The following is a 26951-nucleotide window of genomic DNA, read 5'->3' as shown; positions in this document are numbered from 1 at the left end:
CAGCCTTGCTTCAGCCTCCAGATGTCATTTTGCTGTACTAGAAAGCCAGCAAGGTGCAAGCATCCATTCCAGGATGGAGGCACTGGGAACCCAGCAATGCACTCAGTAACTAAACCCATCTCAGAGCCTAGGGAGATGCATCTCACCAACCCTCACAGCCCTGTGGACCTTGGTTACAAAACACAGGCTACTGGGCCATCCACTGGTCATCCATATTGTCAGGATTCTCAGTTCATCTCAAGCACACTCAATTCTCTCTCTGATCTTACATAGTCTATCTCTCCCAGACATACCTGTCACCTCTATCAGTATGCCCTTGGGAAGCCTTACTTGTTATAAGCAAATAGGCAATATCTTTCAAACTGTTTTGGTCACTGTTTTGACATATCTGTAATCTAATCACTCTTTCCTCCCTTATCCAAACCCAATTAGGGCCAGGTATAGTGCTGCATGCCTATAATCCCAGCAGCTTGGGAAGATGAGGAAGGAGGATTCCAAGTTCAAGACTTGCCTCAGTCACTTAGTGAGGCATGAGGCCCTAAGCAACTTAGTGAGACCCTTTTTCAAAATAAAAAAATAAAAAGGGCTAGGGACATGGCTCAGTAATTAAGCAACCCTCAGTTCAACTTGCAGTATCAAAAAAAGAAACCAAAATAAAGTACACAGAAAAGGTAAATGAAGCACAAAAAAGTTTTACAAGCCCAGACAAAATTTTGGAAATGATGATAATATCTGAGATAAAAAATACATTGAATGGAGCCAGGTGTGCTGGTACAAACCTGTAATCCCAGCAGCCCAAGAGGCTGAAGCATAAGGATCACCAATTCAAAGCCGGCCTCAGTAATTTAGCCTGGCCCTCTCTCTAAATAAAATATAAAAAGGGACTGGGGATGTGCCTAGGTAGTAAAGTGTCACTGAGTTTAATCCCTCGTACCAAAAGAAACAAAAACTAATTAAAATAGCTGCCAGTTGCTTGAGAAAAAGCCTATGTCTGTGTTTCCCTAGTCTTATTTCCTGAGGTTTCTCTCATAACCGCCTCCCAACCATGCAGGAAGTTACTGATGACAGTGCTTCCGTCTCATTTGGCCTTATCAACTGTAAATAGCAGTAACCATAAAAATATACCCTGCATGGGACCATAGCACTTCTTCTGTGTGGGCACTCTCTACACTCTTAACATATTGACCTGTATGTTAATCATCACAAACATATTCCCATTTTACACATAAAGGAACTGAGGCACAAAGAGATTATGAGTTCAAGTAGCTAACATTTCTTTAGCGCTATCAAATCCTCACTGACTTCTGATGCAAGAGGTCCTTACCTTACAGAAGGGAAAACCAAGGCAGAGAGGATAATTATTCTTCCAAGTTAAATAATGAGAAAGAGGATGAGGATTTCAACCTCAGCAATTTGGCTTTGTGGCCTGAGCTCATAGCCATTTTGCTGAAGGCAAAGACCATAGATGATTCTGGATTTTGTCACGGAAAGTGCCAGAAGCTGCAGCTAGGTGAGCATCCCTAGATGAACATCCCTAGCTCAAACAGCATATCTCAGGCTGGCTGTCACCTGGTGTTCCTCTGCAGGTCTCAGAACCCAGTAGACTTTTAAAAGGCCATCCTTTTCCAGAAATCACCATGGAGGGAATGTCATTGGTCACATAAAGCTTGTCCCTGCTGCTTAGAGATGTCAGCTTTCAGGGAAGTCCCAGGCTCATTCGGGAGGACGGGATTACCTGGTAGCCACAGATGTGCTGCATCAGGCGATCACACATGGTGTTACTGGTCAGGACTGAGTGCAGGACTTTCACAGCTGCATACATGGTGTGGTCATCCTTCGCTAAGGAGATAAGGCCCAAGAGAATGGTGGGTCCGCCAATGAAGTCCAGGCTGCAGGCAGCAGGGCTAGAGTGAAACACCCTCACTCCTGTGCAGGACAAAGGGGACATCTCATTAGAACTTTATAGCTGTACTATAATGCAGAATCCCCCAGTAGTGTGCAAGAGTGAAGGAGCTGCCTGTGCCTCTGGCCATGCACAGCCAGAGGGACCCATGCATCAGGACAGGGTGGGAGGAAAGACAGAGACTCTGGAAGTCTTGGGCAGCTAAGGGATCCTCTGCAAAGGCCTGTTTGTATCATTAGAAGGCTGACACTTCCAGAGGTTCTCAGTTTGGCACCATGTGCCTTAAGTCCAGAGTGCCAGATGAGCCACATGGCCCCTGTGACTCAGTTTCTTGGTTGTGAGAACCTTTGGCTCTTGCCTGCCCTCTGAATCTTGCTGGGCTGCATCCTCACACCAGCTTGCTGCTTTGCTTCTACCCCACAACCACAACACTGCCCCTGCACACAGGGCCCAATGTACTCCTGTAGGCTCCTGTTGTGCAGCCAGGGAACTAGCTGGGCTCACTACCAATGTCAGATGCACAAGGTGAATGGATTTCTCTTCAATCTGGGCAGCCAACTCTCTGACTGGGTTTATTTCCAACTCTGGCTCTCACTAGTATGTTCCATCCTGACTGAGCCTCCACAATTCTAGAGTGCATTATCCTTCTTCTTAAAGAAAAGTAAAGGTTCACTGCCTGACCTACCTAATTGGCCCACAGCAACAGCTCCAAGGGTCCGAAGAGAACCTGAGAGGTGTCCAGCACAATTTCTCAGCAAGAACACAGGCATGGCATTGTCACGGGATGAAATGTTCATCTAGAGAAATTGGCAACAATTAATCCTAAGAAACTCCTGGAAGAGAAGGAATGTCATTTGTGAGCTCCCAGAGTACAGGCACCCCAAGGTCTGGCCCAGTGCTGTGCTTCATAAGCAATGATAGTGGAAGAATAATACTTGAAATAGTGTTGGGGAACTGAAGCCAAAGTTTGTGTCCCTGCTCCCAGGCTGCGGCTTAACTGTACATAAGCAGCTTCAGTTATAGAATCTGTGACAACCCACACACTCACAGTGAAGAGTTCATGAAGATAGGGATGACCCAAGTTGAAACAGAACTACCAAGGCAAAGCTGTCTCTTTCCCTGTCGGGGATTTTCCAGGCTCTGAAAAGCCCAACTTCTAGGATTCCAGAGGGACAGGAAGGTAGAAATCCTGGCCTCCATCATCAGAAAATATATTGTGTGGTAAGGCACAGCTTTGGTGTGTGGGACATAGCTCCTGACTCCACCTCCTGCTCTGACCATGATAGTGAAGAGAATACAAACAAATCAGTCAAAATTTATCAGCTTTAAAAGCAAGAGATTTTTATGCAGGAATTGGGAGGAAGTAAATCAATGGTATTCTCATTTACATGTGTTTGCTCATTATCTATTGAAAGTTTATTTTTTGTTTTGTTTTGTTTTTTGTTTTTTAAGTTACAGCAACTCAAAGCAATTCTGGTGTGCTGATGGGTCAGCAGTATTCTCTCTGTCACAACAATATAGAATAAAGTCCATTTGTTCTTGATGTACCAGGAATACCACACACTTTCTTCTATGAGCAATTATAAACAGAAGGTTTAGTCCTGGGGAGGCTAATGGGTGGAGAAGCATAGGTTGTTTTAACAAATTAAATGATAGTGTGTATGCATTTATCTATCCTACACACGACAGTTTGCTTAAGCACTGGAAGCTGAAGCAGTCATGAGATCAAGATTCCAACAGAGAGCAGCAAGGGAAGTTAGAAGGTGCACCTCTTTGGCGATCAGGCGACTATCCACCTCATTGTAGGCATTTCTGATGTCTGCTACAGTGGTGATGGAGGAGCTGGTTACATGAAGACCAAAGGAAACCTTTTCCTCTGCAACAAGGGGTGTGGCTTGACCCTCTGGGTCTCCTCCTATAGCAACACATCTTTAATCAGGTCTAGTCTTCTTTTACAAAGAAGGAAATTAGTTCTCAGTGATTAAATAGCTACTGCCACACAGCAAAGTCATCATTGAGAGAATTTTTTTAATGTTATTACATTGTCTATTCAAGTTGTATGTTTGTATGTCATGTGTTTTGTGACTACCTGTGTTTCTCTAACACAAAAACTCTAGAGAAATCTCCCAAGATTGATGCTTCTATAAAACAGAGATATACCAGGTGTGAAATTACCGGAGCTTAAAATAGATATCAAGCTAATGTTGCTTCCCCAAAACCAAACTTCTAAGTGATGAGAAATCTGACTTAGAAACAAAGGAAAATAAGCTGGGCTTGAAAGCCTAAAATTTTCAATGGGTTGCATGGCTGTGTTGAACATCACACTAGCAATTAGCACACTGGTCCCCAAGTTAACGAGAGCCAATGTGCTACTAGAGAAGTATGGTGTGAACACAGAGTCAGTGAAACTTTGGCTCTAGACCCTACCTAGTTCCATTGCTCAGGCCAATGCCATTTGCCTCAGGAAATGAAGTTCAAACAAGATGTGGGCCTGGAGACAGAAACACTCAAGAGCACTCAATCGTCCTTCGCCATGCACAAGGCCTTCCTACAGAGATGCATTTATCATTCTTCCCAGATGGGAACTGACCCCCTTGACTTGACAGAGCACAGAGAGAAATGTTCCCTGCTTGAACAGCCAACAATCAATAATGAAAATGTGGATGTTCTGTCTGCCTGTTTAATAATTGAAGACAACAGTATGCTTTAGTTAAAAAGCTCCTTCATTAAAAGGAATGTAACTTATTTACCTCATTCTCTTCTCTCTTTCTTCACTGCTGGTATTACCCACCCACCCACCTCCATTAGGTGCTTTGGAGTTGAAATCTAAAGGATATTGTCATTTCCTTTTCTGTGACATTTTCTTTTGGGTTGTAAATATGTAATGATCCAATTATAAAGGTCTTCCTTAATGATTAACCTGTGCTGAGTTTATCATTTATAAATATGCTATAAATAACTGGATGTCCATTTAAAAACTAATATCAGCAAAGGCATTATAAATCAAAACACTCATACCTTGATCATGCACAGCTTGGAAGTTACCACAGTATCTTGGGCCAAGCTTGATAATAACTTCCAGAATTTCTGGTGATATGGCTTCTTCAAAAAGATATGAAGGACCAAGACGCCAGATTAATGATGATTTTTGTTTCCAAATCCGAGGGGTTGCAATATACCCATAGACATCCACAAATGAAGATGGATCCATTGAAAGGAAAGGTCCTGGTAAGGCCTGAATGTACAACATCTGTTTAAAGATAAAGGATGAAGGAAGTAAGTAGTGCTAATCTTAGAATTAACCTAATAAAATTGTAGCACTATAACATGATGAACCTTATTCACAAGTCAAAATAAAATTTTATTGAATTTCAAAAATTAGAAAGATGACCATCAAATCTAAGAAGCATGCAGTAAAACAACTTATAAAATACAGACTGGAGTAAAATATTGATTCTGCCTTTGGAAACAGATTTGATAAGAAGCACAAAGAGAGACAAAAGTCCATCCCTTTTAGCCCAGTCATTCCACTAAGAATTTAAGTGTCCATTATTGGCACATTAATAAGATTTTATGTACCAACAATAACTACAGTCATATAACTTTTTTAAAAAAGACATAATATTGTCTCTATTTGTAGATGACATGAACTTGTAAAAATTTCCAAGGAATCTTTTTAAAAATCTCCCAGAACAAATAAGTGAGGTCATCAAGGTCACAGGATACAAAAATCAACTGCATGTCTATACACTAACAGTGAACAAGCAGAGATACAATTTCAAAACAATACCATTTATAATTGTTCAAGAGAAAATGATCTACTTAACAAAACATGTATAGAATCTGTATACTGAACATTCCAAATGATAACAACAGAAAAATTTTAAAACTATCTAAATGGAGAGACATACCATATTCATGGACAGGAACACTCACTACACTGTAGTTGTCATTCCCCTGAAACTGATCTATAGGTATAATGCAATTCCTGTCAAAATTTGTAGACTAAATTCCTGTCAAGATTTTTTGAAGACATAGCCAAGCTAATTCTAATGCATACTTGGTGTGTGGGACATAGCTCCTTATGAGGGAGTACATACTTATTGAGGGAGGGAAGAAAATAAGGAAGAGGAAGGAAGGAAAGAAGGGAAGAAAGAAGGAAGAGGGTAAACTAATATAATCAATCACTGAAGAAAAGGTTAACTTTATGTTTTGAAGGATCTGTTTTTCTTATGAGCCTTCTAAAATCTTTCTAGTTACCACTGTCTTTTTGATAAAAACAATTTTTTTTAAAAAAGCATCAACTTCATTTGTCAGTGTCCTACAGAATTTACATGGTTCTAACCCATTGTTTCTTAGCCTGGGACAAACTTTGCCCCCTTGGGGACACTGGTAATATCTGGAGAAATTTTTGGTAGTCACAATTCAGTGTCATGAGATGAAGGAGGGAATGCTATAATGTTTGGCTAAACATTCTAAAACACACAGAATAGGCCCCTGCAACAAAGAATTATCATTCCCAAATGTCAGTTCAGTTCAAATTGAGAAACATGTAACTCTAAGGTTCTCCATTCTAGCTAAATATTAGAATCACCCAGGAAAAATTGAAAGCTCTATTGAATTGTCAGATTTCCTGACCCACAGCTTTTCTAATGTTATTGATCTATCTAGTATACTACTTGTGCAAGAAAACTTAAAAAAAAAACTGTCCAGGTGAATCTAGGATACAGCCTTGGTCAGATACTTGTCTCTGAAACCTGAGTGGAAATTGAGTTGTACCTTCCCTCCCCTGTTTTGTATGCTTCCTCAAGGACCTCTGACAGGGGTTGCTGGATAAAGCATGTCTTCCGACTCCTTGCCCTCCCTTATATTATACATTGATATCTCTGAATCAGGATGATGAGAAGTTTCTTCCAACTACTCATTCACTTTCTGCTACCCTTCTTGTCATTCTTGTTCTAAATCAGGTAAGCCGTGTTTGCATCTTGTTCCTAAGAATGGCACACAGTAGCACTGGCCTCATCAGGAAGTTCTTAGAAGTCAGCTCTGCTCAGACCTCCTATCGCCCTTCTCGGACTATTCCCTGAGGACCTTAAAAGAGCGCTCTATAGGGATACGGCTGCATCAATGATTATAGCGGCACAATTCACAATAGCTAGACTGTGGAACCAACCTAGATGCCCCTCAATAGATGAATGGATAAAAAAAATGTGGCATATATACACAATGGAGTATTATGCAGCACTAAGAAATGACAAAATCATAGAATTTGCAGGGAAATGGATGGCATTAGAACAGATTATGCTAAGTGAAGCTAGCCAAGCCCTAAAAAACAAATGCCAAATGTCTGCTTTGATATAATGAGAACAACTAAGAACAGAACAGGAAGGAAGAGCATGAGGAAAAGACTACAGTAAACAAAGACGAATGGGGGGAGAGAAACGGGGAGAGAAGGGAAAGCACATGGAAATGGTAGGAGACCTTCAATGATACATAAAATTATAAGAGGTTATGAGGGACAAGGGGGAAGGAAAAAGAGGGAGAGAATTGAACAACAGCAGGGGAGGTAGAGAGGGAAGATGGGAGGGGAGGGGAGGGGAGGGGGGATAGTAGGGGATAGGAAAGGTAGCAGAATACAACAGTCACTAATATGGCATTATGTAAAAATGTGAATATGTAACAGATGTGATTCTGCAATCTGTATTTGGGGTGAAAATGGGAGTTCAAAACACAATTTGAGTCAAATGTATGAAAGATGATATATCATGAACTATGTAATGCTTTAAATAATCAATAAAAAAATAAATAAAAAAAAATGTGAGAAGCTTTGCTTTGTGCATTTCAGAGACTTATAGTGTCTTATTATTCAGTCAACTTTTTTAAGATATCCTTTTCACACCTGAGCTCAAAGTCAGTATCTTGGAAAGCAAGGGGGTTTTCATTAGATATCAAACCTGCTTGAAAGAAAACATTGAACTGAACCCAAACCACTCCAAGTAGTGGGATCAGAAGGCATGGCCATGGGGTAACTAGTGATTTGGGAAACCATCTCACCTTGGCTGAACCAATGACCTGTCCATCTAGATAGGTGGAAACGATACAATTCCTTTTCATTTCCTTGGTGACAACCACAGCCAGGTGATGCCATTGACCACAAGCCAGCAGCTGGCCACATCTGACCTGAAGTTGGCATCCTGCAGAGGGCTCAGACTCATCCTCGGGTTCCATGATGTCTAGAAGAGAACACAATCACTAGACCTTGCATTTGGCATCATGCTGCAGTAACCCAGTAGTGGTGGAGAGGGATGTCCCTGGTCAACCCATGTGGGCCTTGTGCCTGGGATAGACATAACCTACCCTTCTTCTCATAAAAAATTACATTAGCAGCAGCAACAGCCATCAGTCCTTGAGCTCTAACTGTGCCAGACTGGTCTAAGCACCATTATGACTATTAGCTCATTAATTTTCACAAACAACTCTTCAAGATAGGCAATATTATTGTTCCCATTTTACCATTCTGAAGCAAAGAAAGCTTAAGTAATTAGCCCAAGGTCATACAGTCAATATTTAAACACAGGAGTCATGTTCCGGCCAGGGTCTAGCTACATTAGACTGCCTCCATGATAGTGGCCATGTGCAGGTAAAAGTCCTGACAGGGATGGGGCAAAGGAAGTCTTGCTGTGAGCTGAGGATATCAACCATTCTCTCTAAGCCTTCCACATATTTCACTAGAAACACTGACTCAGAACACAAAAGAGGAACATGTGGCAGAGATATATTGGGTTTGTCCATCTCAGGCAGGTGGGCTTGGAGAACAAGGCTGAACTCCAAAAGACAGAACTCCAAAGGAGCAGCCACCAGCACTACTGAGGGATGATCAGGCTCCTGGGTCCCTAGGGCCACCAGCCTGCCCACCAAACACTGGCCAGCCCTCTGTATTTTGGGCTGAACATTTGTGGAATGTCTAAGTTTGCTTTAGCTGCAGCTAAGTTGTGTGTATTCCTTGCAAACCTTGTACAGGAGATGAATCAGTCTTTGTTCCAATGAGGCAATTCCCCAAGATCCATCCATGACCACTCTGCCAGTGGTGAGCTATGTTTCTGGAAAGCTACTGAGCATAACCTCTGAAATCACACTAAGGTATAGAGTCTTGTCTGCCTGACAGTTACAACTCCAGAGCCCAGACCACAGTGGCACTCAACAAATATTTGTTTAGACCTTTCACCAGATGTGGAACCCAAGGAAGCAACTGTAAAAGATGAGGAGAAACAAGAGGTTGCCAGGTTTCTAAACATGCCCTTATCAAGAGCTTCTAATTCAGTTTCATTTCAACCAAGTATAGGAGACACCAGTATAGCATCCCAATGTCTTACCCAGGGGCTGGAATTCTTTCTCTTCTGTGGACACAACCAAGGATAGGTCATCTGGGCAGAGGCTGACGGAGAAGCAGACAAAGGGCTGCTCGGTCCTGGCCAGGTGGCGCACCAAGGTTAGGAAGCGCAGAGGGTGGCCCTCAGTGATAGCAGCCTGCCTGCTGATCAGGAACCAGCAGGAGAAGGTCAGACCCCCTGGTGGAGGGAATGATCTGGCAGCACCTGGAATAAGAACATAAGCATAGCCTCACTGTTTGTCCTGCTGAGGAAACAAATTTAGATCCACTGGGGCTCTGAGTTGACAGCCACACTAAGTGCCAGCACTGTGCCTGACCTAACTCATGCCAACTTCATTTCAACTCCACAAAGCAGAGGATGTTTTGTCTCATTATTTATGGTAGGAAGTAGATGCTCACAGGAAATAAGTAATACTTGAGGACCTATTCTTGGGGTCAGGTGGAGAACTAAACCACCTGGGAAATACCTACCTGTCCCAATCCCTCCAGAGACAGAATACTCGGTGTTGATGCCCATAACTGTAGACAGGGTTGGAATAAACAAACAGCTGGAAACAAAAAAGAATCTCAGATCACTGGACTGCAAAGACACCCTCTTGCCTGAAGTCAGCTAGTTGGGGCCATGACATCTCCTCTCTCTGGTCCTCCAGTAGGAGCTTCACCCACTCTTACACCATGAAAGGATAGAAAGCAGTTGGTGCTATTACGATCCCCCACAGAGGCTGGAGAGGATGGGAGGAGATTCCAGAAGGTAGCCACACCAGGAAAGGAGAGGGCTGTGATCCTCCACGGCTGGTGATACTGCCCCTGAAAAGCCACTGAGCAGAGAGGGCTCATAACCTAGACACTTTGCTCTGCTTGGGCGGTAAAAACTTATGGGAGCTATAATTTTATAATCAATGTTTTAACTCATCAGAGGCACAGGGATGTTAATAATGAGAGTTGTCCATACCCATAACCTTCTACAGACATGTCAAATTCCACAAATGATGGTGCTAGAGCAGCCCTCTGAGGCTGCAGGTTGCGTGGGGAGGTCATGGAGATGAGGCTCAGTGCGGTTTGAAGGGCTGTGGTTGAATCCTGGGATGCCTCTGAGGACCTGAGGGACTGAGCCACTCCAGAATTTGAACTGGCTTCTGCAGGTCCCTCAACCATGCCCAGATCTGCTGCCTGTAACCCTAAGAAAGAAAACAAAAGAAAAGATATGTCCTTGCCCAATGCATTTTCACCCCTGTTTTGGAAATATCCCTGAAGTATCTCCACTAACAGAGCATCATGCAGTCTCCAAACACTAAACACAATTGACGGTGGATCTCTTGACCCTTCAGCATGAGCTCTGCTGATTTTGATAATATCAAAAGGTGGAAATAATCTTTTCCTCTGTTCCTCCAGAAATTTCTCTTTCATTCCAGCATGCTTCCTTCCCCTTTCCAAGCATCACTTTCTGCTGCTATCTATGGCTTGTCTGCCTACTGGAGTTACTTGCTGGGACTTTGCACAGGCTCACTAACCTGCAGTCTTCCACAGCAAGCTGTCTCCCTGAGAGTTTTCAGCTCCCACCTATGGCAACCAGTTCCAAGACTGATTTTTCATTCTTTCTCTAAACTGGATCCTTTTCAGTGCCCTATGTGATAATACATTGAAGGTGTACATGACTTTGTTTTCAATGTCACCCCCCCCCAAGTAGCAGGCCTGACACAGGGCATCACCCTGTCATTTTGCCTCTAATCCCCCTAATCAGCCCTGAACTGTTATTCCCCCAGTTATTCCCCCTCCTCACCTGAGTGTCCAGGGGGGCCTCCATGACATTGAGAAGAATCAAGGGTTTTCTTTGTAGCAGACAGAGGTGGGGGAATTCCAAGACCTAGAAATTGTCTGAGTATCATAACATACAAGAGAACCAAGTGAACGCATTTTACAGGCACATTTTAAAGTTTTCTTCCACTTTATCCAGACCACTTCCCCCAGATGTCCAGTGTTCCCTTGATCCCTTTACCCCCTTGGCTTGAAATGCCCTTTCCTAAAGCACTGCAGAGACAGGGTGTTACTGTCTTGCTACCAGAGAACCTGCAAAGTTAGGAGCCTCAAGCACCATCTTGTGATGTGCATTTTTTATAAAAATTTCTGAAGGAATTTTCTACCCAGCACGAAGTGTGGTGGCTGGTCTGGCAGCCTATCCAACCAGGACTGAAGAGGCTGGCCCAGCCTCTGGACCCCATGCCTGCTGGCTGGAAAGAGGCAGCCTTCTGTCCCCCTGACTTGTATAAGCAGGGAACTGCTGAGTATGTGACCCCTCTCAGTGCCCCCTATCTGGAGACTCCCACAGGGTAGTTTAGGGTCTTGGGAGACTCAACCTCCCTCCAGAATGCAGCCTATCCTTTCTCTGATTTTTGTCTTCCACCTCTGCTTTCCTGTGTGCCTTCCCTCCTTGCTGTGGCTCTCCAAGAATGTGACTTCATGGAGGTCCCCAATAGGAGTGCTGCCACCCCAGCTTTCTGCAAACTAGCCTCTGGATCTCTCAGGCCCTCCCAGTGCCACTCCTCCCAGTCCCACTCTTTCCAACAGATCTTGCAATGTCCAGTTCCTTCCTCTCCTTGCAAGTGTACTGCCCAGGCCTCAGGGCTAGCTCTAGCTTCACGTTCTTGAAGCCCTCTTTCCAGAGACCACCATCTCCATGGGAAGGGCTGTCTGCTTTGTGGGTCCCAGTGCATGGCACAGCAGACCCAAGGCTTTTCCATGGACTTCCATGTTGAATGTTGGAGGGGGACCAGGACACCTGTCCAACAGACTCCCTACTGTCCATGGTGCACCCATCACCCTTCTCTGCAGCATGTAATTCTTAGCTCCCATGATACCTTAACACATCCGGTTCGATGGCTTGGGAAGCAAGCTTTTCAAAAATCCTGATGAGGTGTGAGTGCAAGGGGCTGCTGCTGGTGCTGAGGGCCCAGCCACAGGAGGTCATGAGGGTCCTGAGCATCCCCGCCTCACACATGACCTGGCGGTTCTTCTCTGATTTCACCAGAGACTGGAGGTGACTGGCCATGGAGCATTGGATCTCCTCAGAAAGCTAAGAGGTAACCAAAGAAAGCCATGAGCCCTTGAGGGTAGGACATCCTGTGGATGACACTGGCAAGCTCTCAACTGGGCCTGGGATTGGATATGGGACAATTAATGACCCCTGCCACAACTCATGCCCACCGTACCCCTGTCTCAGGTGTTCTCCCACATCCCTCCTCATCTGCAACAGCAGGCACAGGGGGAGGCCAGCCTAGGAAAAGACCTGAGCTCCTACTCATATCCCCCAATGAAAGCTTTCTTTCATTGCACTCTCCCTACCTCCTTTCTTCTCCTTGTCCTTCAAACAAGTATCAGTGGTCCTGCAACCACTGCTTCTGGGTATTTAAAGATGGGTAAGACTCTTCCCTGCTCCCAAGGGATTCATGGTATAAAGATGAGGCCAGTGAGCAGACAGGGTCTCTGCCCAGTATAGGACATGCTTTAACAGAGAACTTGACAGTATTCTGGAGAGGAACAGGGTTCCTGCAGCCCTGAGTATATTTTATGGAACTATTAGAGGTAAAAGGGACTCCAGGCCGGACATTTACTTTACCTTAAGTGCCAAATTTTATCCCATGATGAGAATATTTACCAGGTATTTGCATGTGCCAAGCCATGCTCTAAGCATTTCAACATGATTATATTATGCCTGTGAGGAAATCTGAAGTAGATGCTACGGTCATCCCCATTTTTCAGAAGAGGAATCTGAGTTCAGAGAAGTTAATTGCATGGGGCCACATGATAAGGACAGGGCCTGGCTTTGTCCCTGGATCTCATGCTCAGAATCACCTCATCCCATCATGCTCTCTCCATGATTATTTGAGAGTCTCCATACAAAGAAAGGGTCAAGGGTAAGTTTCTATCAAAAAGGAAGAGAATTAAACAAAATTGGGTTCTTCCAAAGGCTGATAACACTATTTTATAAGATATATGTTTCATGGAGTCAAATGTATGGGGAAAGAATCATCATCTTTCCTAGATTTTTTTTAAAATGCAGATGGGTCACAGCCCACCTCACATCCTCTCACCTGTTTCCAGACACTCAACATCTGCACCTCTTACCTCAAACAGATGGCTTCAGTGATGTCCTCATTTCTAAGGTATCTTTTTTTTAAAGTGTTTTAGTTGTAGATGGACACAATACCTTTATTTATTTATCTTTATGTGGTGCTGAGAATCAAACCTAGTGCCTCACCCATGCTAGGTGAGTGCTTTACCACTGAGCCACAACCCCAGCCATCTAAGGTATCTTTAATAACACTTCTGATTTAAAATTTTGAGGGGATGAAGTCACATTAGAATGATTTTTCATCAAATGAACTTCCCTTCCAGGAATCATTTTATTATTCTGAAGTGTCTGAAGTGTCACCACAGAAGATGGAAAGACCTCCCACGTTGTTGGATAGGCAGAATTAATATCGTCACAATAGCTGTACTACCAGAACAATGTATAGATTCAATGCAATATTTGTGATATTCTTCACAGAGGTAGGAGAACCAATTCTAAAATTCATTTGGAAGAATAATAGACCCAGGATAGCCAAAATGACTCTGAGCAAAGCTAGATGCATCACGATATCTGATCACAAATTACAGTAAAGAGCTACAGACCCTCATCATTATACAAAATACATGTATGTGAATTTTCTGTCAACATACCTTATATACAATCAGAGATATGATAAATTGTGGTATAAAGGTGTATTAAGAATTGTAATGCAAAAAAGAGCTATTTGTAGCAAAACAGCATGGTAACAGAATGAAAACAGACATGAAGATCAAAGAAACAGAAGACGCAACAACAAACCCACAAACTTACAGTCATCTGATATTTGACAAAGGTGCCAAAAACATATGTTGGATAAAAAAACGTCCTTTTTAACAAATGATGCTGGAAAAAACTGGATATCCACATGCAGAAGAATAAAACCAGATCCCTATCTTTACCCTGCACAGAAGTCAAATCAAAATGGATCAAAGATTTATGTATTAGATCAGAAACCTTGCAATTGCTATAAGAAAAATATTCCAACATATAGATATAGCACCAACTTTCTCAACAATATCCCTAAAGTTCAAAAAATAAAAAAATAAAATCAAAACTTGGATGCTGTCAAATTTTTTTAAAAGAGGAAGTGATTAAGAAAATTAAGAGAGAGCCTATGGAATGGGAAAAAATCATTGCCAGCTAATTTTTTGAAAGGGGATTAATATCCAGAATATATAAAGAACTCAAGAAACCCAATATCAAAAAAACAAATAACTCAATTAATAAATGGGCAAAAGAACTAAACAGAAGTTTCTCAAAAGAAGAAACACAAATGGCCAAGAAATATATGAAAAAGTATGCAGCATCTCTAGCAATCAGGGAAATGCAAATTGAAACAACACTAAGACTTCATCTCACTTTAGTCAGAATTGCAATTATCAAGAACCCAAACAATAATTGATGCTGGCAAGGATGTGAGGGGAAAAAATACACTCATACATTGTTGATGGGACTGCAAATTAGTGCAACCACACTAGAGAGCAGTATGAAGATTCCTTAAAAAATGAGGAATAGAACCACCATATGATCCAGCTATCCCAGTCCTTGCTATTTATTCAAGAGAACTAAAATTCGCATATAATAGTGATATAGCCACTTCAATGTTTACAGTAGCACCATTCACAATAGCCAAAATTATGGAATCAGCCCAGATGCCCATCAATAGATGAATGGATCAATAAAATGTGGTACATATACACAATTGAGTTTTATTCAATCACAAAGAAGAATGAAATAATGGCAATTGCCAGTAAATGGATGGAAATGGAGAAAACCATACCAAGTGAAATAAGCCAGATTCAGAAAATAGAGGGTCAAATTTTTTCTCTCATATGCACAAGCTAGAGCAAAATGAGGAAAAGAAGGTGGTGAAGGAGGGAATCATAATAAAATATCATAAAGACATAGGAAAAATCAGTGGAGTAGAAAAAGGAAAACAAAGAGAGGAATGAAGAATTCTAGGAAGGAAAATATGAAATGGATGTAACAAAATTATGTTATGTGTGTGTGTGTATATATATATATATATATATATATATATATATATATATATATATATATATATATCAAAGGGAATTTCATCTTTATGTATATGCATAAAATGCCAATCAAAAATAAATGAATAAAGGAGTGAAAGGAAGATCAGTAAAGGAGGGAGAAAAGGTGGTGGGAAGAAGAAAGGAAAACCCAAACGCTAGGCATAATTATAATGCCCTAATTTAAAAAGATCAGAGGGGCCACAGCCCACCTCACATCCTCTCACCTGCTTCCAGACACTCAATGCCTGTACCTCTTACCTCAATCTGATGGCATTCAGCAATGTCTCCATTTCTAAGGTATATTTAATAACACTCCTGATTTAAAATTTAGAGGGGATAAAGTCACACAAGAATGACTTTTCAGATGTACTTCCCTTCTGGGCAGCATTTTGTTATTCTGAAGTATCACTATTTTGTCAATGTTGCTGTTAGCCTGATCACATGGTTGACTAATGTCAAGGAAAGGTCTCATCACTTGGAGAAGGTAATCTTTGTATTAATCTGTTTTCTGTCACTATAGTGAAATAATTGAGGCTGGGTAGTGCATTAACAAACAGGCTTATGTAGCTTATAATTCTGGAGTTTCAAGGGCAAGACAACTCTTTCCTAACCACCCTCTCTTGAGAACCTACTAGGTCCCTGTGGCACTCTCCTGTAATCCCACTATCTTGGGAGGCTGAGGCAAAAGGATCCCAAGTTCAAGGCCAGTGACTTAGCAAGGCCCCAAGCAACTTAGTAAGACCTGTCTCAAAATTTTTAAAAAGGGCTCGGGGCTGGGTATATGGTGCTGTGGCTAAGCAACCCTGGGTTCAATCCTTGGCACCGAAAGAAAGAAATTAAAAGAATGAAAGGAAGGGAGGAAGGGAGGAAGGAAAACAAAAGAAAATTCCATTAATTCCTTTCAAGGACAACACTCCCAATGACTTCCCACTAGGATTCACCCTTGAAGGTCCCACCACCTCTCAACACCACCATCCTGGAGACCAGACTTCCGGCATGTGAACCCTTGGAATACACTAACTGGGCCACCATAGCAGTGCACCTCCCTTTACACAGGTTCTCTGCACAGCCAGCCTGATCTATCAGAGACGTATGGGCAGCCCAACAAGGACCAGAAACTGAAGGTAGAAATGCCCACATTAATGTGCATTAAACAATTCTTTCACTTTTGCTTTGAGGAGCTATTCTGTGTGGAAATCTACTAATGTCCTTGATTTCCTTCTCCAGAACTGCCTTCTGATGTTCTGTCTCTTCCTGCATCCACCATAGCCTCTGCCTTTTTCCTCCACTGCCGTTACAACAGACAAAGAACATCTGCCCTCTTGCTTTGAGCATTCTCTCTACCAGAACTGGGATTATTCCATTCTGTAACTGCACTCTTTTAATTTGGGGTGAGAGTTGGGGAGACAGTCTATATGGAGCAAGATGCAAAAATAACATCACAATGTATTATTAATAAGAATTAAAAAGAAATGTCTATGAGCCCCAGTTTTTATTACCAGCACTTCACATATTGCTTTGGGGACTGTTTGTTTTGTTTTGCTTTGTTCTCCCCACCCACCCGGCTGCCCTCATCAGAGCAGATATACTTACAATCTAAATATGCAAAAAAGAAAGAGAAAAAGTTTTCAAAAAGGAGAAATGCTGATCTTGTCTAATGATGCCACAAGTTTACTCCAAAGTTGCTCAATACCCCATAATGGAGAAGGGAAAATTGATCGTCCTCATTATCACTGCAGCTCTGTCAATACCAATATTGCCTTGTTTTGAATAAAATGTGCTGTTTTTTTCAATGTTGGTTCCAGGAAAATGGGGTTTTAGTGAAAATATGAGCAGTAGCAGGAAACCAGTCTGGTTTCTCCCCCTACAAATGGATTGATTTTCCTAACGCATATTACTTCCAGTGCAGGAAAGGGGATGGTGGTTCAATTAGGACTCCGTGGTAAGAGTATGGGGTCACCTGGCTGGCCGGCGACTGGACCTGCAAGGCAAATTATCACAGAGCAATTGTGGGGCAGCCTTCAGGAGTTTTCTGCTTTCTCTGCTTAACAGTCAAGACTTCAAGTTCATCCTATCCAGCTGTGGATATTTATTCTTCTTTCTCGCTCTCTCTTGACAACTTTCCTGCTCCAGATTAATATAGTCCTGGTATACAATTAAAGATGGGTCCTGGTGGAGAGGTGCTGATTTGAATGTGGTTTGTCCTCAAAGGGTTCATAGGTTGGAAGCTTTGTCCCAAGGGTAATAATGTGACAGGTGGGAACTTTAAGAGGTAGGGCCTAGTGACAGGTCTTTAGGTCATTGAGGGTGACGCCCTCAGAAAGCATTAACATATTTCTCGTTGGAATCCAGTCTATCACCATATAATCTCTCCTTTTTACACTCAATCCCACTATGATTCCATCTGCCACAAGGTCCTCACCAAGGCTAAGCCAATTCTGGTATCAACTCCTTGAACTTCCAGCTAAACAAGTCTCTTTCCATTATAAAGCATCCAGGATTAGGTATTTTGTTACAGTAACAGAAAATGGATTAATACAGATGAGTGTTTCCAAGGAGCCTAGGATATTATTCCAGGGAGCCACAGTGTATCTTGTGGACATTAACCATTCTGTCCTGACTTATAGGTAAAACCACCACCCAGCATAGTGTTTCCCCTAGACACTGAAAGAAGTAGGAACTTAGTTGAATTACTTGGATTTGGATTAATTGCTTTCTCCAAATGGTTGAAATGTATTTTATTTGATGATTTTTGGAAGAGCGTTGATATGTGTTATGTTCTCTACATTATCCAAGACTATAAACAAGATGCCAGGCATAAATAGGGCCCACAACAAGTTATAGTGGTTTTTACCATCTCTTACTTAGAATTAGTTCCCTTTTTTACAGGCATGAATTTTTCCATTTTGCCACAGCCCCAGCAGCCTAATACCCTCATTGTGCTGCCCATGTGGCCTTATAGGCTTGGGAGGTTGTGCTTTCAGTTTGGATGTAAGAGAGAATTCAACTCCCATTGAGTCAGCAGAATGCATGTCTAAAGGGCCTAACTTCCCTGAAGAACTTGGACAGATTGATAACTATAACCAATGTGAGTGCCTGCTCCAAAAGTCTCCTTCATTTACAAATCTTATATGTGTGATGGTCAGGGTTTCTTGGTAGCAGAAGCCTAGGATCTCAAAAATTTACAAAATATTTATTTCTTCCCAACTGCATTTCTCTTCCTCCCCTTTTGTCTACCCAGTACTACAGCCATAGTGACAATCAATGTGCTGATGATGGCATGCCCATTTTGGCTGATACCCCAGGCTGGGAATATTTATTCCAAATCTATCCTTTTACTGAGTTTTTACTTATTACTCAAGTGACAATTCACATATCCTTCCATCCAAAAAAAAATTACTTTCCCAACCCTCACTATGTCAATATAATATTTCACCCAAGATAAATATCACACTACGGGTAGTTTTTTTTTTCCTCTCTCTCCTTTCTTTCTCTCTCTCCTTTCTTTCTTTCTCTCTTCCTCTTCTGCCTTTCCTTCTCTTCTTCCTCCAGCTTCACAGCATTGTGAGACAATGACCTTTCACATTTATTTCCCATTTTAGCTCTACCTCAAACACAATAGCTACCAGGATATTCTAGGACAGAGAGTGTTCCTAACCTAGAAGGCTGACAAGGTAGTCAGAAAAAGCATTTTGACTATTTGCTGTTGAAGAATAGTGGAAAGAGCTAGGCCAACAAGGAGGTGGCCTTTCCGGAAGAGGGACTAGCACGTGCAGAGGCCAAGGAGTGACAATGAGAGCAGCCTTTCAGGGAAAGTCTGAGGGTCTCTGGGCAGAACCACAGCATGAGAGCCTTTAGGTGCCAGGCAAAGGAATTTGTCCTTTTGCCTGTCAGGTCCTGGCCTACCCCAGCTCCTGGGAGATATCCAAGACAGCGGCACAGAGCCCTGAATACCTCAACTTTCTGGTTCTGGAGGGCCAGACAGCTTGGAGACCCAGCACTGACCTTGCTCTTGTTTAGAGACCCACCACTTCTATTGTAGTTAATCTAAGAAGCCCCCTACATTTCTGAGCCAGCCTCTAACAAATGACCCGGATCACAGGGCTACCCTCTGTCTGTTGTACCCATTCAGTATAATGGTCTGAGCTGACACAAACCAGTGCCCCAATACCCGTGCCAGGTCCTGAATCCTGGCTTGGAAACAGGAGCACTGTTTCCCCAGTAGGTCTCCCTCTGTGAACCACCTTCCTGCCAGGGCTATTTGCAGCCTGGTTCTGACTTCCTGGGCGTCCTCTGGGCTGACATAGCTGTACCCAAACTCAGTGCCTGACCACACAGCTGGACTGCAGCTTTAATCCAGGCTCAGCTACCTCCATAAAATGCACTTCACCATGTGATGTCCTCACCCCACTCAGGATGATTATGACCTTACTCCTAAAGCACTGAGACTCTCTCACGTGTTCTGCCTTACACACTTTGTGAATATGCTTCTAGACACAGGGGTAGGCCTGATTATCCCTGCTGAATTTTGACTTTATGAATTCTGATCCATTGCTCAAGCTGGCTGGGACCCTTCCCTTCCTTTCTTCCATCTGGTAGGTAACTAACTCCTCCATGCAGTGCTATACTGGCTGTCATCAGAGTTTTGCTGAAGTCACTGATAAAGGCAGAAGAAGAAAGGACCCAAGTTCTTTGATTCACAAGTAGATGACATATTGTTCAATGTCAATTTTCTGTTATGAATTTATCAATAATCTGCCAGTTGGATTATAGCTAAAATGTATTAACTTGCATTTCATATTTTAGACACCTAGAACACAGACTATCAAACTAGAAGAGCAAGGGGAGGGGTATGGTGAAGCCAGCATCTGTCTGATGGACACACGCCGAGTACAGAGACTCTTCTAAGGACTTCACAATTATACACTCTATTACTCCTCTCAACAGGAAAACGTTATTATACCTGCTTTGTAGATGAAGACACTGAGACTTTAAGAGATGATATTAATATCTTAAGGTCATATGGCTAATGAGGAGAAGAACTGCTATCTCCAACCTAGGCCTTCCTCTAAAGCTCATGATTTTAACAATGCACCCAAAATTCCTTATAAAAAGGGGGATTTAGTGTCTTATAAGTGTCATAAACTGATGGCCTTTAGAAGTGCTTAATTTGCTAGGTGTAGTTTGGGTTTTGCTTCTGTTTTGTTTCCCCCTTTGTTAAATGTGACCAACTTGAGGTAGGGCAAATTTCCTCTCTTTAGCCACAGGCCTTACTGCTCCCTATTATCACACTTGGCTTCATTTATGCATTTCCATTAGTTCTCTGGCCCTAAGACATCAATTCTGCAATCTGTGTGATCTAGCCACATTCGAGTCATTGAATTTGAGGTGCAGAGGAAAAGACCTATATAAATCATTTAAGTAAAGAGAATAAAAAGAACTAGAAGCAGTGTCACCTGATATTTGGGCCAGAGCCCATTCTTTCCAACTATAATTCCTACTCCATGATTTCATATCCATTGCAGCTTGATTTCAATCTTCTTCATCTCCATGCAAGAGTATATCCATTTGTTTTATTTAAGAGGTTACCCTGAGAAGTCATGTGGATTTTGACTAGAATCTGAAATTTTCTACTCAAGAATAATAGGAATATTTGGGGTATGGGACTCAGACGGAAAGAGCACATAAAATTGACACTTTGGGAATGTCTACTGTGTTATAACAAAGCAAGAATCCTACTCCACCAGAAGGAAATGGCTCTTTTCAAATAGCCTGCCCTTATGCAATGCTATCCAGGGCTATTAGCACTGTCAATATTTTAGTTATTTGAAGCCCAAATGATTAGTTCAATGTGTTTGAAATAAAGTCTTATTCCAGAAAATGGAACCCTTTTCCAAATTTAGGCACAAATTAGTTGATGGATGTGTGAAACCCCATACTCTATCTCCTTTCTGTTCCATCAGGCTGTGCAGGAAGTTTCCATGGCAACAGAATCTTTACAGCAGGCTTTAGGTCTCTGGAACACACCCAATAATGATGTAAGGTGCAGACTGAAGATAGACAATGGTCTCTTCAATGCCTAAGTCTGACCAGGTGGTTGTTTTCCCATAACCTCCCATGACTACACCTGCCTACAGGAAAGTCAACCAGGCAGGTGGCAGGAAGTCCAGATCTCACATTAGGAAATATATTAACCACTTAGCAATGTTGTTAACTCTATCAGTTGCTGCAAGTTTTAAGTCTTCATCTTCATACTGACATCCACTTTGCAAGGTTCTTATGAAGATTAAATGATAAAGTGCTCATAAAACTTTTGGCAACTAATCACTGTAGCTATGCCATGTAGCATGTGCTCCCAAGCTGTTGTGTATGTTCTGCTCCTCATCATAAGCACTCAAGCTTTGCTTCATGTAATCCTTCCAATAATACCATGAGGGCAATGATACTGTGATCCCCAAACTACACACAGGAAGTGAAGGATCCAAGTGGTTTAATAATCTTCTCATGGCTCTGAGGTTGTTAAGTGGCACAGCTGAGATTTGGCCATGCTCTGCTGTCTTCAGAGCCTGAAATTCCCCCTTAGAGTGAGTGTTCAGAAAGTGCCCAAGATGGTGGATGGTAACTCAAATACACTTCAACTCTCAGCATTCAAGGCTCTTCACGCACAGCTTCTACAACATTTTCAGACCACTCACTGCCTACCAATCCACATGGTCTATCCTAGCTGAGTAAAATCCCAAACATGGATCTTCATTACTTCTCCTCATGAGTTGCTCAACCTGATGTGGATGGACATGCCTTTTCTTTAAAGCCTTGTTCCAGTGTCTGTAAGATATCTGTGGCTTTTCTTCTCCTATGTTCATCAGGATATTGTCTTACTATCTTCTACTATCTTCTGACTACCCATCCAAAAACCCAGATTATGAATTCCAGGGACATTTATCTTTGAATCCCCAGTATTAGTAGGAGTTTCATAATTATTTGCAAAAGCAAATCCATCCCACCAAACCCATCCCATTGGTTGCTCCAAGACAGGCAGAGCTCCACCTCTGCTAATCAGGATCTGGCTTCCTGCCCTCTAAGATATGGATGTCATGTGCAAAAGTAAACATCTCTGCTGAAAACTGATGGAAAGCCACAGCCCTGCAAGAAGTGAAGTGGTGCTTGAGACTGGTCACAATTCCAGCCCACACCACATCCTTACTGCCACACGTAGCTGCTGAACACAGAAAGATGCTCCGCCTCACCCTAGTTCCCAATTAGTTCTTTTTCTCTGGGGCCAAGTCAGCTCCAAGAAAACTGAGCTGGATTTCCTGTTTCCTCGTGCACGTAAAATTCCTACCTCCCAATTTTTAATATGAATGATTATGCCAAAAACAGAAAATCATCTGGATGATCTGTTTCCAAGGGCAGCTTTCAGTGCTAGAATTTTGAAGGGGGAAAAAAATCACTTCTGGGTTGTGCATGGAACAAATTTAATGTGACCACTATTAAAACCACAACAGAAAAACCATAAGGTTATTTAATTAGTGGTCTCTAACATGACATATGCAACTTGGAAAACTATCCATTTCTCATCCAAAAAGGAGGAAGAGCGTGTGAATAATGTAAAGAGGGTAGAGAGTAGAGGATGTTAGGAACCATCCAACAGACCCAACAGGAGTTTAGCCGGAACTCACTTTCCATCCTTTTAGTAATACTGCCATCTACTGAGACTCCTTGTTCCTTTTCATGCACTAAAATCTGCAGGGGTCTGGGAAATCAGTTTTGTTTCAGCATTTTCTTTTGTGGTCTCATTTCTCATTTGATTTACTAATCTATTTGTTATTAGGAGGTGCCCTCTCCTTTCAGAAATTAATCACTATAATTATCCAACTTTTAATAGCTGCTGATTTGGCATCTGCAGAAAATATCTGAGAAAATGCACCACTACATTTCATTTGCATATTTGAGAGACAGTGGGGAAGAATCAGACTTTTCCTAAATTACTTACTGTGACCTGAATAGAGAAGAAGCATCACACCAAATGGAATTCTTATTTGCATACCTAAATTGTCCAATTACCATTATAGGAAGTGCAAAGAGCAGGAGGTCTTTCCCACACAGTGGGAGTTTACCTGAGATCCAATGCTCTGGTTTGGTTACAAGGTGTCCCCCAAAAGCTCCTCTGTTAATGCAGGAATGTTCAGAGATAAAATGACTGGACTATGAGAATTGTAACCTAATCAGTCCATCTTTGTTTGAAGGGACTGACTGGGTGGTAACGATACATAGGTGGGGCATAGTCAGAGTTGGTCACTAGGGGCTTTCCTAGAAGGGTGTATCTGTCCTGCTGTCCCTTCCCTCCTCTCTCTCTCTGCTTCCTAAGTTAAAAAATCTCATGACTTTCCTACCATCATAAGTTCATCTGCTTCATCCCTGCTGAGTCCTTTGCCCATGATGCTCCGCCTCACCCTAGGCTCAGAACAATGAGCCTCCAGAATCATGAGCCCACTATAAACTTCTCCTCTAAGTTGATCTGGTCAGGTATATTGGTCAGAGTGACACAAAAATGATTAAAACATTGAGCCTCACCCACAAAGTTTCTATGCATGGAAGAGACAACAGGACAGGTCACTGTCCATCACTCAGTCAATTAATCAGTCATCACTGCAGTGGATTTTTGCATAATGCATCCATTGGTTTGACTACCAAGACCATCCAAACCACTGGCTTGGTCATTCTCAATGCAACAACATTGCATTGTATAAAATACAACCAAGGCCAAAAAACCAAATGCTGAATGTTTTCTCTGCTATAAGGAGGTTGATTCATAGTGGGGTTGGGAGGGGGAACATGAGAGGATTAGATGAACTCTAGGTAGGAAAAGGGTTAGGAGGGGAAGGGAGGGCACATGGAGGTAAAAAAAGATGGTGGAATGAGATGGACATCATTACGCTAAGTACTTATATGAAGACACAAATGGTGTGAATGTATACAACCAGAGATATGAAAAATTGTGCTCTATATGTATAATATGAATTATAATGCATTCTGCTGTCATATATATAACCAAAAAGAAGTATAATATATATATCTCTCCAAGGAAGTCAGATATCCTCACAATAAGGCCAGTGTACCTGGAAGGACAAAACACCCAGAATGCATGGCCCTGCATTCTGTCAGAGCTGCAAACTCATTCACAAAACACATTTTCAGTTTGGGCCTGAGCAGAGTTTCAGATCTTTCCTTCACCAGCTGCATGACCTTAAGAAGTCACATAACTTCCCTGAGCCTCAAGAACCTGATGTCAGGATTGATTTGGCTGATCTAGTTGGCTAGGCAGGTGTCCCTTTCCTCCCTTACCACTCCATGTGTGTCCCTCCTGAAGCTGTGCACTCCATCAAAGAGGGCACCTTCCTCAATCGAGAAGGACTGGTTTTCAGTCAAAGGCATGTGAGTAGCTATGCTTCCCTGCTAAAACCTCCAAAGAAGTTCTCAAAGATGACTCCCAACAAGTCCCCCTCTCCCACATACACGTCACCTTTCACATCAGTATGGGAGATTTACATATCCTTACACTGAGCCTAAGCTGAGACTATGACTTGCACTAACAGAATGCTGTGGAAGTATTACAAGCCTAAGTCTTCAGAGTGCCTAGAATTTTTGTTTTTGTGTCCTTGAGAGTACTACTACACTACTGTATGCCCTGCTAAGAGTTCACTTGGAGGGACACAGAGAAAGCTACATAGAAGAAATGTGGGATCCTACTGAAAGCTTGAGTCAATGACTGACCCAGCAGCCCCTTGTCATGTGAGCCAGCCTCTCTGAGATGCCAGCTCTATGAGTGATGGAGCCCCAGTCAGTCCCACATGGAACAGAAAATCATCCCTGCTGATCCACAGAATCAAGAGAAATACAGGCATGTGTTGCTTAAAAATAAGGATACATTTTTGAGAAATTCACTGTTAGCTAATTTCATTGCCATGTGAACATCATTCAGTTTACTTATACAAACTAAGATAGCTGTGACATCACTAGGCAATATAATCTTATGGGGCAATATAATCTTTTTTTTATTGGTTGTTCACAACATTACAAAGCTCTTGACATATCATATTTCATACATTAGACTGAAGTGGGTTATGAACCCCCAATTTTACCCCAAATGCAGATTGCAGAATCACGTCGGTTACACATCCACAATTTTACATAATGCCCTATTAGTAATTGTTGTATTCTGCTACCTTTCCTATCCCCTACTATCCCCCCTCCCCTCCCCTCCCATCTTCTCTCTCTACCCCATCTACTGTAATTCATTTCTCTCCTTGTTTATTTTCCCATTCCCCTCACAACCTCTTATATGTAATTTTGTATAGCAATGAGGATCTCCCTTCATTTCCATGCAATTTCCCTTTTCTCTCCCTTTCCCTCCCATCTCATGTCTCTGTTTAATGTTAATCTTTTCTTCCTGCTCTTCCTCCCTGCTCTGTTCATAGTTGCTCTCATTATATCAAAGAAGACATTTGGTATTTGTTTTTTAGGGATTGGCTAGCTTCACTAAGCATAATCTACTCTAGTGCCATCCATTTCCCTGCAAATTCCATGATTTTGTCATTTTTTAGTGCTGCGTAATATTCCACAGTGTATAAATGCCACATTTTTTTTATCCATTCATCTATGGAAGGGCATCTGGGTTGGTTCCACAGTCCAGCTATTGTGAATTGTGCTGCTATGAACATCGATGTGGCAGTATCCCTGTAGCATGCTCTTTTAAGGTCTTCAGGGAATAGTCCGAGAAGGGCAATAGCAGGGTCAAATGGTGGTTCCATTCCCAGCTTTCCCAGGAATCTCCATACTGCTTTCCAAATTGGCCGCACCAATTTGCAGTCCCACCAGCAATGTACAAGTGTACCCTTTTCCCCACATCCTCGCCAGCACTTGTTGTTGTTTGACTTCATAGTGGCTGCCAATCTTACTGGAGTGAGATGGTATCTTAGGGTGGTTTTTTTTTTTTTTAAAAGGATTTATTTTATTTTTTTTAAGAGAGAGTGGGGGGGGGAGAGAGAGAGAGAGAGAGAGAGAGAGAGAGAGAATTTTTAATATTTATTTTTTAGTTCTCGGCGGACACAACATCTTTGTCTGTATGTGGTGCTGAGGATCGAACCCGGGCCGCACGCATGCCAGGCGAGCGCGCTACCGCTTGAGCCACATCCCCAGCCCTCTTAGGGTGGTTTTGATTTGCATTTCTCTGACTGCTAGAGATGGTGAGCATTTTTTCATGTACTTGTTGATTGATTGTATATCCTCCTCTGAGAAGTGTCAGGAAATAGAAAAAGAGGGAGCTCTTCCAAATTCATTCTATGAGGCCAACATCACCCTGATTCCGAAACCAGACAAAGACACCTCAAAGAAAGAAAACTACAGACCAATATCTCTAATGAACCTAGATGCAAAAATCCTCAATAAAATTCTGGCGAATCGAATACAAAAACACATCAAAAAAATTGTGCACCATGATCAAGTAGGATT

General features: G+C 42.2%; 1 protein-coding gene across 2 annotated transcripts in view; it reads right to left on the bottom strand.

The window, feature by feature from the left end:
* Positions 1-26951, bottom strand: part of WDFY4 (WDFY family member 4) — a 250451-nt gene that overhangs the window by 175853 nt on the left and 47647 nt on the right. For both annotated transcript variants that reach the window (XM_081267492.1, XM_081267493.1), the window contains exons 13-22: positions 12149-12363; positions 11074-11168; positions 10246-10471; positions 9765-9841; positions 9277-9498; positions 7958-8136; positions 4922-5153; positions 3673-3818; positions 2589-2700; positions 1736-1926 (exon numbers count right to left, since the gene is read on the bottom strand). In XM_081267492.1, the coding sequence (XP_081123618.1) occupies positions 1736-1926; positions 2589-2700; positions 3673-3818; positions 4922-5153; positions 7958-8136; positions 9277-9498; positions 9765-9841; positions 10246-10471; positions 11074-11168; positions 12149-12363 (1695 nt within the window). The remainder of the gene's footprint in view (positions 1-1735; positions 1927-2588; positions 2701-3672; positions 3819-4921; positions 5154-7957; positions 8137-9276; positions 9499-9764; positions 9842-10245; positions 10472-11073; positions 11169-12148; positions 12364-26951) is intronic.

This window comes from Spermophilus citellus (genome assembly GCF_964194105.1).
Source record: "Spermophilus citellus genome assembly, chromosome: 15".
Classification (NCBI taxonomy): domain Eukaryota; kingdom Metazoa; phylum Chordata; class Mammalia; order Rodentia; family Sciuridae; genus Spermophilus; species Spermophilus citellus.
This window is presented reverse-complemented; position numbering and strand designations above follow the sequence as displayed.